Source organism: Schistocerca cancellata, chromosome 3, assembly GCF_023864275.1.
Source record: "Schistocerca cancellata isolate TAMUIC-IGC-003103 chromosome 3, iqSchCanc2.1, whole genome shotgun sequence".
NCBI classification, from domain to species: domain Eukaryota; kingdom Metazoa; phylum Arthropoda; class Insecta; order Orthoptera; family Acrididae; genus Schistocerca; species Schistocerca cancellata.
Genome location: NC_064628.1, coordinates 713,235,183 through 713,252,373, shown reverse-complemented (window position 1 = coordinate 713,252,373; position 17,191 = coordinate 713,235,183). Strand labels below are relative to the sequence as shown.

The 17,191-nt window shown below is 42.0% G+C and overlaps 1 protein-coding gene and 1 long non-coding RNA gene across 2 annotated transcripts in view; one reads left to right on the top strand and one right to left on the bottom strand.

Annotated features, from left to right (window-relative positions):
- The window catches only part of LOC126176531 (tyrosine decarboxylase-like), a 228,493-nt gene extending 214,067 nt beyond the window's left edge, over positions 1-14,426 (bottom strand). The window contains exon 1 of the mRNA XM_049923687.1: positions 14,217-14,426. Within this exon, the coding sequence (XP_049779644.1) occupies positions 14,217-14,265 (49 nt within the window). The 5' untranslated portion in view covers positions 14,266-14,426. The remainder of the gene's footprint in view (positions 1-14,216) is intronic.
- A 438-nt stretch (positions 14,427-14,864) lies between these two features.
- On the top strand, positions 14,865-15,745 carry LOC126176974 (uncharacterized). Its single transcript, XR_007535725.1, has 2 exons — positions 14,865-15,054; positions 15,157-15,745. It is a non-coding gene; the product is annotated as an uncharacterized LOC126176974 (long non-coding RNA).
- The last annotated feature ends 1,446 nt before the right edge of the window (positions 15,746-17,191 follow it).

Here is a 17,191-nt window from a genome sequence, read left to right as displayed (position 1 = left end):
TGCTGGCACGCATGATCACAAGTAAGTGTGCTTCATAAGATTAATTTTCTCAGCATAAGTATTACAATAACTTGAGCATAAACAAAATGATTGGCACATCATCATGAACCCGACACATAAAGCTTAAGTAACAAAAAAATGAAATTTTTGTACCAAATAGTTTCTGTAAAATGCTTTGAGAAAGACTGCAAAGCATGTCCCTCAATTCTGTCTTTGCCTACTGCCAAAATGGGGCAAACACTGTTGGTCTCCCTTCTGGACAAACACGTGAACTCCCCCATGCATCGGCCACTGAATCCTGCGCAGACTCTAGCAATATGGCTACCAGTATGCTTCTTGTTTGTCTAATTAGTAAGTGTGGTTGGACATTTTTATTTCTTTTCACTTTGCCCACTTGTTTTAAGACTTTTATGTCAGAATTTAGAGTTACTCAGGGAGCACAAACAACACTGAAAAGCAGTGAGGGCTTGTAGGAGTACATTCTGGATGTTCACAAATTTTTAAATTCAGACAAACATGAGAGTGAAATTAACAGCATCTGCTGTATAATAGTTATGCTTATCAACATATTTCTACAACTTCACCTGTTGTCAGCAATAATAATAATAATTACAATAATAATAACAATAATAATAACAGTAACAATAATATTCATAACTTGTCTAGAAAAAGGAAGAATTGGTAATGGGAAATTTTGGTGTTTTGTATGTAATTAAGTACAGTTTATGGCAAGAATGAAGTAATGTTTAAGCTTTTGCTGCTCTCTGTTTTGCATTTTTGTGCAAGTGGGAGTTTTTCTGCCTTTTTTCTGCAAAATGTACAATTTTTTTCCCTTTATTGTAATTTCATTCCCCTCCCCCATATGGACAGGAGAGGTCTGACAGTGGCACAGTCCACCGGTCGTCAACCAAAAGGTTTTAACAAAAATACAAGGGGAACTTTTACACAAAAAATGGGGGTAAAAATGGGGACATAAAATTACAGTAATTGGAGATGTTGGGAGTTAAAGTATACACTAATATGGGGACATGGGGGGACAATTAAAGAGTCGACATAATGTTAAAAGAACACAGCTGGCAATCTGTTGCATACTGCAGTCAAACAAAAGTTAAAAGTCGGCCACAGTATAAAAATCACACAGAGCGAGACACTTAAAAAACAAAGCCACAGGAAATGACGCAACACTCACAAAGAATAAAAACCGCTGGTAGGTACCTGCCAAAGGACTGGAGGTCAGAGAGGAGGAAAACAGAGGAGAGGGGGATGGGGGCAGGAGTAAGAGGAAAAGGGGGAGGGGACAGGGGGTGCACCAAGAGGCAGGAGACAGGAAGGGCGGGAGATGAAGAGGGAAGACAAGGCAGGAGGGAGTGCAGAGAAACTGAAGGGGAGCACAGGAGAGGTCACTCCAGAGAAGGAAGGGGGAGGAGAGGGAACCCTGAGGAGGAAGCAGGAAGAAGGTGGAGTTTGAGTTGGTAGGATGGGTACATGTCAGGGCAAAGCTCACCATCCGGGAGGGGTAGGTGTTGGAAGTTGCATTGGGAAAGGATTTGTAGGTGTAGAGGATGGTGGAAGGATGCAGTCCCCATGTGCACCCGGACGGGAGTTTCAGGAGGCAGACTCTGTTGTGAGCTTTGTGTTGGATTGTAAGGAGATGGGGTGTCCAGGTGAGGTGGCGGTCAAGGGTGAGGCCAAGGTATTTGAGGGTAGGAGTGAGGTGGATAGGACGGCTATAAATGGTGAGGCAGAAATCATGGAGACAGAATCATGATCGCCTAGGTCTTGGAGGGTTTGATACGAAGGAACCACTGGTTGTACCAAGCGATGAACTGGTCAAGGTTGGTTTGGAGGGTACATTGGGACCGCTGAAGGGTAGGATAAAAGGCTAGGAAGGCGGTGTCATCAGCAGATTGGAGGAGACGTACTGGTGGGGGAGGTTTGGGCATATCAGCAGTGTAAAGGGGATAGACGAGAGGGGAAAGGATGGAGCCTTGGAGCATGCCGACAGAGGGATAAAAGGTATGGGAGTTGGAATTGTGGAAAGTGACATAGGAGGGATGACGGGAGAGGGAGAACTGTCAAACATAAAAGATTCCTAATTCATGTATTAGTTGATACTTTGGTGACCGAGCCCGAGCATAGGTCGGGCTCCAGAACTGCCTCAAAATGACCACATCCGAGTATAGGTCAGGTGGCTGCTGCACCATGCTCGCAGCCTATTAGCCATCCAGAAACAGGCTGGCTAGTGGCTACCATCGTAGAGCTGCGTGGAACACCTGTCTATATGTCCCTTGACTGCTGCTCCCCTCTGTGTTCTGGTTTTAGAACTACATCAAAAGAAATGGCAAGACACGCATAGCAGCTTCCGTGACATACTGCACCAATGTGCATTGGTGTAGCCGTGAGTTTCAAACATTCTTGTTACAGTTTGCCATTTCTTGTTAATTTTTCTCTCAAATATGTCACGTTTTCTGAGTGAGAAAGCAATTTTAGAAGCCTTAGAAGAAGAATTGGATGATTCTGGTTCTGAGTGGGAAATGTCTGAACGTGAAAAGAATGAAGAGTATTCAGATATAGGTAAGGAACTGTCTAGTGCAGTTTTTCTTCAGTATTATTTGTATGACTTATACTGCTCAAGTTGCTTCAGTTAGCAGAAAATTTATTTCTGTTCATCTCATCTATCTTGCACAAGAATCTGATTAACCTGCATCTGTGCAACCGATGTTTACTGAACAAAGTACATTCTCTGCAAAACAGGCATCAGCTGCAACACAGCTGTCTGTACCTCCAACAAACAGGCAACAAATTTCATGGAAAAAACACACTGATGCCGAATTAGGCTGGAAATTTGCTGACAATCAGCCTACTGTGCCACAATTTGTAGAGAAAAGTGGAGTAATGGCAGCTGTTCAAGAGAATTCCACTCCTCTTTTCCCCAATTCCATAATGAAACACATAAAATCCAAAACAAACAGATATGAAAAGTCTGTTCATGACAAACTCAAAGCAGCTTCAGGGGAAAACCCCACAGCTTTTGTAATTCGTGATGGGAGGAAAGCTGCACGAAATGTATTTGTTTTTTGGCATACTTAAACACATGTCTCTTTAGAAAAAACCAAAACCAACAGATTACTGGTCTACCAACAGTTTTATTTCAACCCTTTTCACTGGTTCTGTTATGGCCAGAAACAGATTCAAGGCAATATTATCAAACCTGCATTTGAATGACAATTCAACTTACATTCTAAAAAGTCAATCTGAGCATGGCCCCACGCATAAAATCAGGCCAATCCTGGATCATTTCTTATTAGAATCACAAAAAACATTTTACCCATCAGAAAACCTCACTATTGACGGAGGCATGTGTGGTTTTCATGGAAAAATTGTATTTCGGGTTTACATAAAAAATAAACCTGACAAGTATGGAATCAAGATGTTTATTGTGTGCAATTCCAAAACTGGTTATGTTCTTAGATTGGAGGTATATGCTGGGAAAAGAACACAAGACAACTCCATACTACCATTATTTGAGAGGTTGCTAGCAGATTACCTGGAAAAAGGCCACACTGTTTACATGTACAGATTTTATAGTTCACCAGCATTATTCGTTTTTCTGTGGCAACATAAAATGAAAGCAGTAGGTACATGCATGACTAACTGGAAAGAACTACCAAACGAAATTGTTTCCGAAAAACTGAAAAGATTTGAGTCTATGTCAATGAGGAGGAATCATCAGCTTTGTTTGAAGTGTAAAGACACAAGAGATGTATTATGCCTGTGCACTGTGCATGAAATTACCATCTCTGACACGTCTGTTCATACAAAGGAAGGTATCAAAGTAAAATCAAACCCAGATGCCATTCTTGACTATAATATTTACAAAACAGGGGTCGATAGGAGTGATCAAATGATTTCTTACTATGCATTTAGGAGGAAACAGATGAAGTGGTGGAAGAAATTGTTCTTCCACATGCTTATAATGGCTGCAACAAATGCATTTGTCTTATACCGGGAAAACAGGACTCCTGCTCAAAGAAAGAGCTGCCATTTTTCCACTTTTCTATGACAAATTGATGAAGGACTGATTCACAAAGGTACAAATTTGGCACTAGACAATGTTCCTAGTGAAACTCACAGCAACAGACTTCTAGGACGACACTTTGCAGAAAAAATTCCAGTCACTGAGAAGAGAGAGTGTCCAACTAGAGTGTGTAAAGTTTGCTCGGAAGACAAAAAAAAAAAAAAAAAAAAAAAAAAAAAAAAAAAAAAAAAAAAAGTGGCAAAACAGGTTGGGAGGAAACCAGTTGGTGGTGTACAGACTACAATGTACCACTCTGGATTCCAGAATGCTTCAAACTCTTCCACACTGAAGCTAATAAAGTAAATGTTTAAAATATACCTTAAGGACCGTTCTTTCATAATATGTTTTCTGTTTCAAGATATCTTAAATAGAAACGTGCCAGTGGCATTTCAAAAAATGGTAAAAATGTCCGGTCCATTGGACCAAGAGTGTGTATAAGCTGTCGGTCCACAAAGTGTTAATGAAATAACTTATGGGCTGAAAATGAGGCATGTTGCACCCACACAACAACTTATGCTTATTATAAACTTCTTTGTTAAATGTTTGCTTGTAGTCACTCTTATTTGATTTTGTCACTTTCTCAGACAACGGATCTGGTCTGGAATACACTAGTTTCTTTGCGGATAACTTTTCCTGGTAATTTTATTTTCTGTTAGCACTTAATACAGGCTCAACAGAGTCCATGTTGATACTCCACAGGAAAGCAGATTCTTGCACAGTAGACAATCAACTCCAAACACAAACTGCCATTTGAAGAAATGATTAAATTCAAGTATTACTATCTATCAACAAGGTCACTTGACTAAAAGGCAAATGACGTGCTGAGAGCCATAAGGGCCCCATCTCCTTACAATCCAACACAAAGCTCACAACAGAGTCTGCCTCCTGAAACTCCTGTCCGGGTGCACATGGGGACTGCATCCTTCATCCTCCACAACTACAAATCCTTTCCCAATGCAACTTCCAGCACCTACCCCTCCCGGATGATGAGCTTTGCCCTGACGTCTACCCTTCCTACCAACTCAAACTCCACCTTCTTCCTGCTTCCTCCTCAGGGTTCCCTCTCCTCCCCCTTCCTTCTCTGGAGTGACCTCTCCTGTGCTCCCCTTCAGTTTCTCTGCACTCCCTCCTGCCTTGTCTTCCCTCTTCATCTCCCGCCCTTCCTGTCTCCTGCCTCTTGGTGCACCCCCTGTCCCCTCCCCCTTTTCCTCTTACTTCTGCCCCCATCCCCCTCCCCTCTGTTTTCCTCCTCTCTGACCTCCAGTCCTTTGGCAGGTACCTACCAGCGGTTTTTATTCTTTGTGAGTGTTGCGTCATTTCCTGTGGTTTTGTTTTTTAAGTATCTCGCTCTGTGTGATTTTTATACTGTGGCCAACATTTAACTTTTGTTTGACTGCAGTACGCAACAGATTGCCAGCTGTGTTCTTTTAACTTTATGTCGACTCTTTAATTGTCCCTCAATGTCCCCATATTAGTGTATACTTTGACCCCCATATTTAAGTGAATATCAGAGAAACCAGTGAGACAGCTTTTCATGCATGTTCAGAGGTACATACAATGTGGCACTACAGTACATATAAAACTGACCCACCAAAAGATCAACAGATGTCTGAAGCATGAAGATATGTTTTATGGTTCTCTGTGCCTCAGTAGATTACTCTATGACAAAATCCAAAACTTAATGTACTGTATCTCTTTCAGGATCCCACAAAATGATTCACGATCTCCAACCACGTTAACCTCAAACTTTGTTGTTCTACAATAGTCGAGTGCTACACCGTTAACTCAAACAATGGACTCAGGTTTCGTGTCACTGGACTGTGCTTGCCAACATGTGAAGTGTGAAGTGGATAAAGATTCAGAACTGTGTACCTACTGATCGATCGTATAATGTTCAAGGCGATCTACATTCGCACACATACTTTGACTCTCAACCGGCCACAACAACAGTTACTGTTGTGCCGTGTGCAATGCCGCCATTTATGCAAAATGCACACGCCCACTATCAATCACGACATGTTCCAGTTTTGCCTCATTTGCAGACTAACGATGGACATTATTGTGCACAAAATTCTCCTTGCTCACCCCCACATCACGTAGACGACATTTCAATCGTCATTCTTGATGACCGAGTTCTCATTCTAGTCACAGACACCATGGCCCCAACACTCAATGACCTGTTAAACGTCAGTCTTGTGCAAAGCGTCACCCTCCCTCGTGAGTGCGACCTGACAATAATTCACACCTTCATCTTGCTGGACGGCTCGATTAGCATCCAGGCTTGCCACACCTATGCCCCGCCATCTGCCGTTCAACCTGCCTGCTCTCGGACTGGCAGCCGCATCGTCCGTCCTCACTGGCTCAACAACTTTCAGGTGAACCTGCCTCCCATCACTCCGCCACTGCACCCCGCCCCGGTCAGGGTGGAGATACCCGGTCATGTGTCTACCAGCTCGTACGACCACCAACAGCATCGATTTCCACATGGTCTTCCCTGAAGGCTCACATGCGGTACTCCATACTGTTGGGGGGGGTGGCGAGAGGGGTGGGGGAGTGTGTTCTTATACCTTGTACTGTGTGCACATGTACACTCCTGGAAATTGAAATAAGAACACCATGAATTCATTGTCCCAGGAAGGGGAAACTTTATTGACACATTCCTGGGGTCAGATACATCACATGATCACACTGACAGAACCACAGGCACATAGACACAGGCACAATGTCGGCACTAGTACAGTGTATATCCACCTTTCGCAGCAATGCAGGCTGCTATTCTCCCATGGAGACGATCGTAGAGATGCTGGATGTAGTCGTGTGTAACGGCTTGCCATGCCATTTCCACCTGGCGCCTCAGTTGGACCAGCGTTCGTGCTGGACGTGCAGACCGTGTGAGACAACGCTTCATCCAGTCCCAAACATGCTCAATGGGGGACAGATCCGGAGATCTTGCTGGCCAGGGTAGTTGACTTACACCTTCTAGAGCACGTTGGGTGGCACGGGATACATGCGGACGTGCATTGTCCTGTTGGAACAGCAAGTTCCCTTGCCGGTCTAGGAATGGTAGAACGATGGGTTCGATGACGGTTTGGATGTACCGTGCACTATTCAGTGTCCCCTCGACGATCACCAATGGTGTACGGCCAGTGTAGGAGATCGCTCCCCACACCATGATGCCGGGTGTTGGCCCTGTGTGCCTCGGTCGTATGCAGTCCTGATTGTGGCGCTCACCTGCACGGCGCCAAACACGCATACGACCATCACTGGCACCAAGGCAGAAGCGACTCTCATCGCTGAAGACGACACGTCTCCATTCGTCCCTCCATTCACGCCTGTCGCGGCACCACTGGAGGCGGGCTGCACGATGTTGGGGCGTGAGCGGAAGACGGCCTAACGGTGTGCGGGACCGTAGCCCAGCTTCATGGAGACGGTTGCGAATGGTCCTCGCCGATACCCCAGGAGCAACAGTGTCCCTAATTTGCTGGGAAGTGGCGGTGCGGTCCCCTACGGCACTGCGTAGGATCCTACGGTCTTGGCGTGCATCCGTGCGTCGCTGCGGTCCGGTCCCAGGTCGACGGGCACGTGCACCTTCCGCCGACCACTGGCGACAACATCGATGTACTGTGGAGATCTCACGCCCCACGTGTTGAGCAATTCGGCGGTACGTCCACCCGGCCTCCCGCATGCCCACTATACGCCCTCGCTCAAAGTCCGTCAACTGCACATACGGTTCACGTCCACGCTGTCGCGGCATGCTACCAGTGTTAAAGACTGCGATGGAGCTCCGTATGCCACGGCAAACTGGCTGACACTGACGGCGGCGGTGCACAAATGCTGCGCAGCTAGCGCCATTCGACGGCCAACACCGCGGTTCCTGGTGTGTCCGCTGTGCCGTGCGTGTGATCATTGCTTGTACAGCCCTCTCGCAGTGTCCGGAGCAAGTATGGTGGGTCTGACACACTGGTGTCAATGTGTTCTTTTTTCCATTTCCAGGAGTGTATGATAATTGTCGAAATATATGTATGTGTAGATATTAGTGGGGACAGTTTATTCTATATACCGCAATTCGTATCCTGTTCCCATAATTTGTTTCGATGGTTGTGTTGTAGACTTCAGTACTGATAACATGTTCGAACCCACACCAATTCTCGGAATTTTTTTCCAATTATTACTACTTTCTCTATTTTATTGGTCGAAAGATAATTATAACAATATTACCATGACATCCGTACCATTGAAATCGTACCATACTCTCCATTTTGCGAGCATTCTGGACCATTGTTAGGCAGGATTCTGTGTGCAACAACCATAGCCAATGTGAATTACGCTGTTTCCTTTCGTTTGTTTTACAGATATCTGAGTATTCAGATGCGTCCACAGAGAATGATGACGATGAGATCCAACGAGCTCCCTGAAGTTCCCATGACAAGGCAGACCTACTCTTTGAGTTAAATAACACAAGTCATTTAAGATGAGGTATCATTTGGAGAAAAGTACTGTAGAGCAGTTGGAACTAAGGCTCAGAGACTGTCTGATGGAACCAACCAAAAGAAACCGGAACTGACTGACTGCAATTTGCGTGTTGCTGTTAACCTTAAGATTTTACGCGACAGGAACATTTCAAATAGAGGTTGGTCATCTGTTTAAAGTAGATGTACATGAAGCCTGCAGAGTTGTCCGGAAGGTATTGGCCTTCACTGCCTCATTGAAAAATGAATTTATCGAAATACCAGTTGATGAAAATGATCTTAGGAACAACCAGATTGATTTTTATCAAATTTCGGATTTTCCTGGTGTTTTAGGCGCTACTGATTGCGCTCGTAACCCCATCAAATCACCTGGTGGCGAAAATAATGAGTGACTTACAAATCGTCGAGGGTGGTTTTCTTTAAACATACAAGCGGTCTCAGATGCTAAGCTGCGATGTTTAAATATTATGGCTAACTGGCCAGATCTGCCCATGACAGTAACATTTTCGGAAATTCACGCATAGGTGCTCAGCTGGAAACAGGAGAAATTCCGGAAGGCATACTTCTGGGAGACTGGCTACCAGCGTTGCAGGGATTTGTTCAAGCCGGTACTTCGTGACAAAAAGGCGACTGAGTGAATCTATAATCGTGCCACAAGAAAACCAGATCACCAATTGAAAGTATGTCTGGAGCAGTAAAATGACGATTTCCCTCTTTGAGTTTAGGACTCGGAATGAAAGTAAATCTTGCAGCAGTTATATTAGTTGCATCATTGTTCTTACACAATATGGTGGAAGAGAAGAAGCCGAAACTGATGACACTGTGCTTGCCAGAAGACTGTAATTTCAGTGTCTGCAGACTACGAAACCAACAGGGGTCACAAGGCAGTAGGACGGAATTTATTAATAATGTAGTTATGTAAAAAGTTAAAAATTGGAAAAAAATGTACAAAATGTCAGTTTGAGAGCAAGATTTTTCTTTTTCTTTCTTTTAGTTCTAGTTACTTCTCTGTCTCTTGTTTATTGAATTCTGAATCAGAACTAGAACACCATGAATAATTTTATAAACTACCTTTTACGCAACAAATTCGCCTTAAAACATTGATCGGAACGTATTAAAATGTATGCAAAAACCGTATATAACGTAAGGATGAAAACCTGTCCATGAAGAAATTTCAGTAGGCCTACGCTACAAACCAAGGGGAAACGAAGAAAGCAGTCACAAAGCAATGAGTAGCGATATTTATTAACAAGGTATTTATACAAAAAGCTGCAAAATTGGAAGAAATTTACAATGTGCCAGATTAAAAGACCGATTGTATTTTCATTTCGTTTCCTTCCACTTCTTTAATTTCTTTAACTACTTTGAGGTTTCCATTCTTTCATGTCACACATATAGAGTCGTGATATCACTGCTGTGAAGATTGTTACTGTGTGACAGCTGGTTCTACACTACTGCCCCAAGCGACGAGAAAGCGGAGGTAAAATTAAATTTTGTTTTTATTATTTTTCTAGTTAATCAGCGAAATTGTTATTACATTTTTACGTTTCAAGTATTAGTAAATTATCAAGAGATGTGAATGATCATGAAATAATGTAAAAACAGCTGTATCCCGTGATTCAGTGACGTAAGCTCCAACTTAATAATGAAGAAATACTTTCGAATATGCGTATAATCGCAGCTTTCTCTGCTGAAAACAAAGTATAAACAAATATTTCATGCATGAGAGGAATATATTTCTTTTGTTGTCTATTCTTATGACGACAGGCACTTTCTTTGACACATAACAACTTTGTAGGGAGCCTCATATTTCGCACAGCCTTACACTTCACAAGACGTTCTAATACATAAATATTTTTGTAAATATGATTACTTTCGCTTCAAAAGCGAATGTGTTGAGAATTCTTGTCGTTAGCAGCGCTGACGCAGCAACAATTGTGGAATTCGTTTCTTCTGTGTTGGGAAACAGTTTTATCGCCTTTGTTCTGTTATTATCACATCTGTGTGATTTTTCCTTCAGCTACAGTTGTGGTATCTTATTGCTACGGTAAACAATGAAGGTACTGCTTTCCATACACGTTTCTTATGTTCTTTCCAAGCGTGGTAAAGAGAACGTCACGTTTTTGAGTAGCTATACGATGCCTTTTAGCAAAAGGTCAGGTCTTCTGCTGTTCATTAGCGATTTTTTCTTCTTGAAGAGCACGACATCCTTCAGTTAATATCTGTAGGTTACAAGAAAATCGTTAATAAACTGTCGTGTAATGTAGCGGTTCACACCTTCTAAAGTTGTTAGGAAAACTAAGAAAGACAAACGTTGTGTCTCCTTACATTGTTGCTGCAATTTATTGTGCAATAGACGCTCCCCTTTGTAAAAACCATTCAGCAGACCAATATAAAGAATTACGATACTCCTTCGCTTTCACAAGATCTCGCCGAATTTTATGGTACTTCCTGGCCTCTTGGCGCGCTGCAGACGCAGTGAGCAACAGAAAAAAGAGATGGACTGTCGCGTTCTTACACTATGTGATCAAAAGTATCCAAGACACCCCCAAAAGCATACGTTTTTCATGTTAGTTACATTGCCACCTACTGCCAGACACTCCATATCAGCGACCTCAGTAGTCATTATACATCGTGAGAGAGCAGAATGGGGCACTCCATGGAGCTTAAAAGACTTTGAACGTGGTCAGATGATAGGCGTCACTTGTGTCATTCGTCTGTACGAGAGATTTCCACTCCTAAACATCCCTAGGTCCACCGTTTCCGATGTGTCAGTGAAGTGGAAACATGAAGGGACACGTAGAGCACAAAGCCGTACAGGCTGACCTAATGTGTTGACTGATAGATTCCGCCGACATTTGAAGAGGGTCGTAATGTGTAATAGGTAGACATCTATCCTGACCATCACACAGGAATTTCAAACTGCATCAGGATCCACTGCAAGTACTATGACAGATTGGCGAGAGGGGAGAAAACTTGGATTTCGTGGTTAAGCAGCTGGTCGTAAGCCACACATCACGCTGGTAAATGCCAAACAACGCCTCGCTTGGTGTAAGGAGCGTAAACATTGGACGACTGAACAGTGTAAAAACGTCGAGTGGAGTGGCGAATCATGATACACAACGTGGCGATCCAATGACAGGGTGTGGGTATGGCGAATGCCCGGTGAATGTCGTCTGCCAGCATGTGTAGTGTCAGAAATAAAATTCGAAGGCAGTTTTGTTTTAAGAACCTTCTTGTTTCCCACTGTTGAAGAGCAATTCAGGGATGGTGATTGTGTCTTTCAACACATTCGTGTATCTGTTCATAATGCACGGCCTGTGGCAGAGTGGTTACACGACAATAACATCCCTGTATGAATCCTACAGAACACCTTTGGGATGTTTTGGAACGCCGACTTCATGCCAGGCCTCACCGCCCGACATCGATACCGCTCCTCAGTGCAGCACTTCGTGAAAAATAGGCTGCCATTCCCCAAGAAACCTTCGGAGCACCTGATTGAACGTATGCCTACGAGAGTGGTAGCTGTCATCAAGGCTAAGTGTGGGCCAACACTGCATTAAATTCCACCATTACCGATGGAGGGCGCCACGAACTTATAAGTCATTTCCAGCCAGGTCTCCGGATACTTTTGATCACATAGTGTACCGGTATATTAGATTGTTTCATAATCTGCAAACAAGCACTGTACTTAGATTTTATGTTCACACTCGAGGCAGTGTAATCTTCTCTTGTAAAATTGGTATTTATTAAAGAGAACATCTGTTCTTTTGCGTTTGGTACGAGAGTCTGACACTTTAACAGAATCCCGTCTTGAGTGTTGCACATCTATCTGTAATTAGAGATTATTTTCAGTGCAAAATACGCAATATTATTTAGCGATAGTAAAGTTAGTACATTGTTTTGGTGCATTACAGTTCTTATCAGCTCAACATAAACATTCTCTCCTTTGTTTTCATTTTCATTAACAAAAGCAATATTTCAATTTGAAGTTACAGCTGTCTCCTAGTTTACTAATGTTGTGACTGAACTGCAACCTATGTTATGTGAATCTGAGTCAAAACAAGAACGTAATGAATAACATTATTATTTTTTACGCAGAAAATGTGCTTCAAAGGAATTTATGCATTCGCATCAAAATGTTTACAAACCTATGCACATAACTTCAAGACGAAAATCTGCATCGTCATTGTATGCGTTGGAAATAGGAGAAAATTGTGGCTTCAGTACTGCAATTAACTTTTGTCCACTTTCTCTGACAGTAGGATTTACGGAATTATCGCGTTCAGTTTCGCACATTTCAACCTTGAAAGGTTTTGACACTATTTTGCACCAATGTACATACCACATACATAAAAAATGAAATGCAATAATTAGAAAGTTCGTCTTGAAATTATATCTTGTCATGTGCAGATGATTTCTAACTCCTTTTCTTAACATGTTCGTAGGACATTTTCAAAGTCTTCCTAATCTCTTCCTGTTCCAATGTTACGAGAATTAAAGTCAACCGTAACTTCTTTCCATGCCTTTACTTTGTTGGCCACAGTGATTTTATCCATTAATTATATCTTTATACTGGCCGAACACAATCTCCAGTAGGCCTAATAAATTTTTCTTGAATTGAAAAATGTTCAGTTATCACTGCTTTTCCTGTTTACCTTCTTCCATCTTTACAGCACGACAGCTTCGATAATCGATAATAATAGTGTGTACCTACTATGTACGATAAGTATCTGCGATAGAAGTGCAATAATCGTGTCGATAGCCGATTGAGTCGTGTTGCCAAGGATGTTACTTGCTGCCTTAGATCAAATCTGAACCTGCTGCTGTGGATCCAAGTTTAGTTTTATACAATAGAGCTGAGTCCTGAACATAATTAAATTTTTCATCAAATGTCAAATTTGATCTACAGTCAGCAACGTTTACACGATCGGCCCTATAGTGTCACAATTTCAGCCCCCCAATTTTCGTTTTCCAGCAAAATACTAATTATCTCTTCACAGTGACGCATACTGTCAGTAAATCATACTTAAAATTTTCTCCTTTCCTGTTTGGGATATCTCTAACCCATAGGGATCTTCAGAAGAAACAACGAATGTATACAAATGCATATTTATAGGAGGATGCTAAGTTCACCCAACCTGGATATGATGTGACGTCATTATGCCGGTGAACTTAGCATTCTCCATATTTAGATGGCAAAGAATAAGGTAGCAACGTCCAAAGCCTTTCTTTCACCATGGAGGATCGATAGACATCGAAAACTGCTGATTCGAGACTGAAATCAGCTAGAAACATGGCGAAAAATCGGATAAGGTTAAAAAAGGCCGGTGTCACAATTTCACTCCACTAGTCACAATTGCACCCCAATTTACGTCGTCTAAATACATCGAGCCACTATTAAAGTACCAGTCCGTGATAGATATTCAGTTAAATTAATTATTGTTCCAACTTTATCGTATTCTGCAAGAGGGTAAAAGTCGACGTCCGTAGATGTCAACGCTGCAATAGTTTTCTACTCAGTATATTTTCTGGCAAAACTGCAGAATCGTGGCGTACAGTGCCGCATGGTGTGAAGACGTTAAAAGTTCGTATATACAAAATCCAAACCGAACGAAATTCATTGATTCAGAAACCAATAAATACGAACTTCGGGGAATATCACTTACCTTCATCAGTATAGGCCTTCCTAAGTCTCCTGCCACTAACGCGTTGCATATTGAACTGATTCTGTTGCTACTTCCAAGATTTTGACATAAATGGCATCACTCCAAAATTTTGTACTGTGTTTATTTAACTTGCATTGATTTATAGTATATACGAGTTTCTTGTATACAACGTAGACAAAAGATAAACAATGAAATCAACGTTATGTTCCCGAATCGTCATTTGTTTTCTACGAAGAGTACTGAAAGATATTACGAAATTAGAAAATTATAACTGCAACAGAAAAACTTATATTTATGTAAATATTTACAGTCTGCCAGTACGTAATGTAAAACTTTTCATCGACTGAAAGATTCTTAAATTCCTATAAAGATTATTTTGTGCATATAATTTATAGTATATTTTGTAGTTTTTCCTAGCAAATTATTCAGTTCGCTTCTGGCGTATATTCCAAAGAACCAAGCACAAACAAAAGTAAATTATGACAAAAAAGAAAAGGGTGCTGACTGTAAACTTTTTAAAGATAGGTTTCATTGAATTTAATCGTCAGACGATTCACCAACGATTGAAAGCTATTAGTGTAGATATGTGGTCACCATGAGTCAGTCTTTCCGATACTGTAGGCTGAAAACTGGTACGTCTGCCACACAGACACTTTTGCATCAACTGTGACTGTCAAAAGCAGCCCATCAGTTCTTAGAAGAAACAGACCACCATTGGATATTTGTGTCAGCTCTCCTGTTAGAACAGTCAATGCGTAAACAGAAAAAATAAACTCAATCGATTCGTAGCGTAAATTGGGGAAAGCGCACAAGACGGCAACTAACACTGCGAAAAAGAGTGAGTAATAGAAGCAAAGGTTTCTCTTGGTTTTATAGGGTGAATTACAGCTAAGCACGAATAAATGCTAATATATTCGCAATGTAACTCGGATCTTTTCAGGGAAGAGAGGAACAGCTGTAGGCTAAAAACTTGGACGACTTTCAGTACGGGCTGTTCCCACTCGTTGCAAAATTTAGGTAGGAAACAATACAGCGCGCCATCATAGCACCGTTATTGGCGCAGACCACAGATAACACAGACTGCATGACGTCATTTTACTGAAACCAACTAGATGTTGGTTTCAGTGAAATGAAGTCATGCAGTCTGTGCTTTCTATTACGCATTTATAATGCACAATTTATGACATTTTTATTATAGATAAAATGTTATGCTCTTTATGAGAAGCAGAAGTAATTACATCTACATATGCCCAGATAAGTCTTGTTTTGTATCCTGCAGAGTGCATAAACTGACGAAGATCTCAGTTGTGAATATGAACTACTTTAAAATACTTGTAGAGAAATTTCCATGGGTCGAAAGTTAGATTCTATGTTGTTCCTTGGATGTAAAACTCGATGAAAACTAACGTTCTAAAATAACAGACTACAGGAATTCTCTAACATATTTTCTAGTATATTATGTCCATTGTTTTGGTATCTGTACAGGATTAAGCAAAAGCCATAAAATATAAACGCTTATTATTGAAAAAGGTGGACATTATAAATATAAATGGATTTCATTTCTTACATATTGTGGAGAAATCCTCGGAAAACTAATGCTGCCTGCCAAACTGATAGTTCGTCTTCTACTCCAATGGAAGTAATGAATTAAGACTGATAATGCAGCCGGCCGCGGTGGTCTCCCGGTTCTAGGCGCTCAGTCCAGAACCGCGCGACTGCTACGGTCGCAGGTTCGAATCTTGCGTGGGGCATGAGTGTGTGTGATGTCCTTAGGTTAGTTAGGTTTAAGTAGTTCTAAGTTCTATGGGACTGATGACCACAGATGTTAAGTCCCATAGTGCTCAGTCATTTGAAGCATTTGAACTGATAATGCAACAGAAGCAGGCATTCACCAAATAACTGTAATTCTGTCGTTTGTGAAATAACTGTCAAACGTTTCAAATGGCCACATGAAATAACGATAACCATCGCATTAATATTAGGAATTTATGAAAAATTGGGTTAACTGTATTAGTACACGATCTATAATAGCAATATGACAACCCATTTTATTGCTAAAAATCTGTGCCTGATTTCAGATATAAATGAGAAAACTGTCAGCTCCACTTCGTATAGTGCTTAACGACAGTGATTCGGCTTGCTTTAATGACTTTACTTGCTGCCCCAAGTCGCGTGACTTAGATGTTGGTTACAAACATCAACACAGCAGAGATTGGTGCGTGATCTATCTGTGGTCTATGACTGCAGGCATCGTGACCTCGTGAGTGCACTATTGGTTCGTCTGTTGCCCAATCTGCGATGAGTAGATAAGTAGGCAGGTCTCTTTTCTGTCACACATCTCTGTCCTGTGCAGCAGCCACTGTTCCAAAGGTGAGTGATTGCCCATTGCTCACAGCATCCCCCGAAAAAGTGCCAAGTTGTCTAGTTTCTTTAGTCTAGAACAGCACAGAATGATCCGAAGCATATGCTGAAGAATAATTTAAAACAAACTTTCAGCATGATAGGCCCACAGCATAAACTATGTCCGCCTCCGTTAGCTGAGTAGTCAGCACAGCGGAATGCCATGACAAGGGGCTCGGGTTCGATTTCCAGCTGGGTCAGGAGATTTTCTCCGCTCAGGGACTGGGTATTGTGTTGTCCTCATCACCATTTCATCCCCATCTCTAACACGCAAGTCACCCAATGTGGCATCGAGTGCAACAAGTACTTTCCCTCGACAGCCAATCTTCCCCGAATGGGGGACTCCTGGCCGACAATGCCGTATGCTCATTTCATTTCAGCATAACCGATGACTGACAGAAAAGATGCAATATCATAGAACACTGGGAGGAGTGGAGCCAGTCTGATACATTCTGTGTGGACGTTGTCTTTGGCAGGTCATTTCTTGCATTTGAGCTGTGCAACACCTCTCTGGAACTCCTCCTTAGTAGTCACAGTATGCAGCTCATGGCAAGTTGATAATTGAGAAATTACTT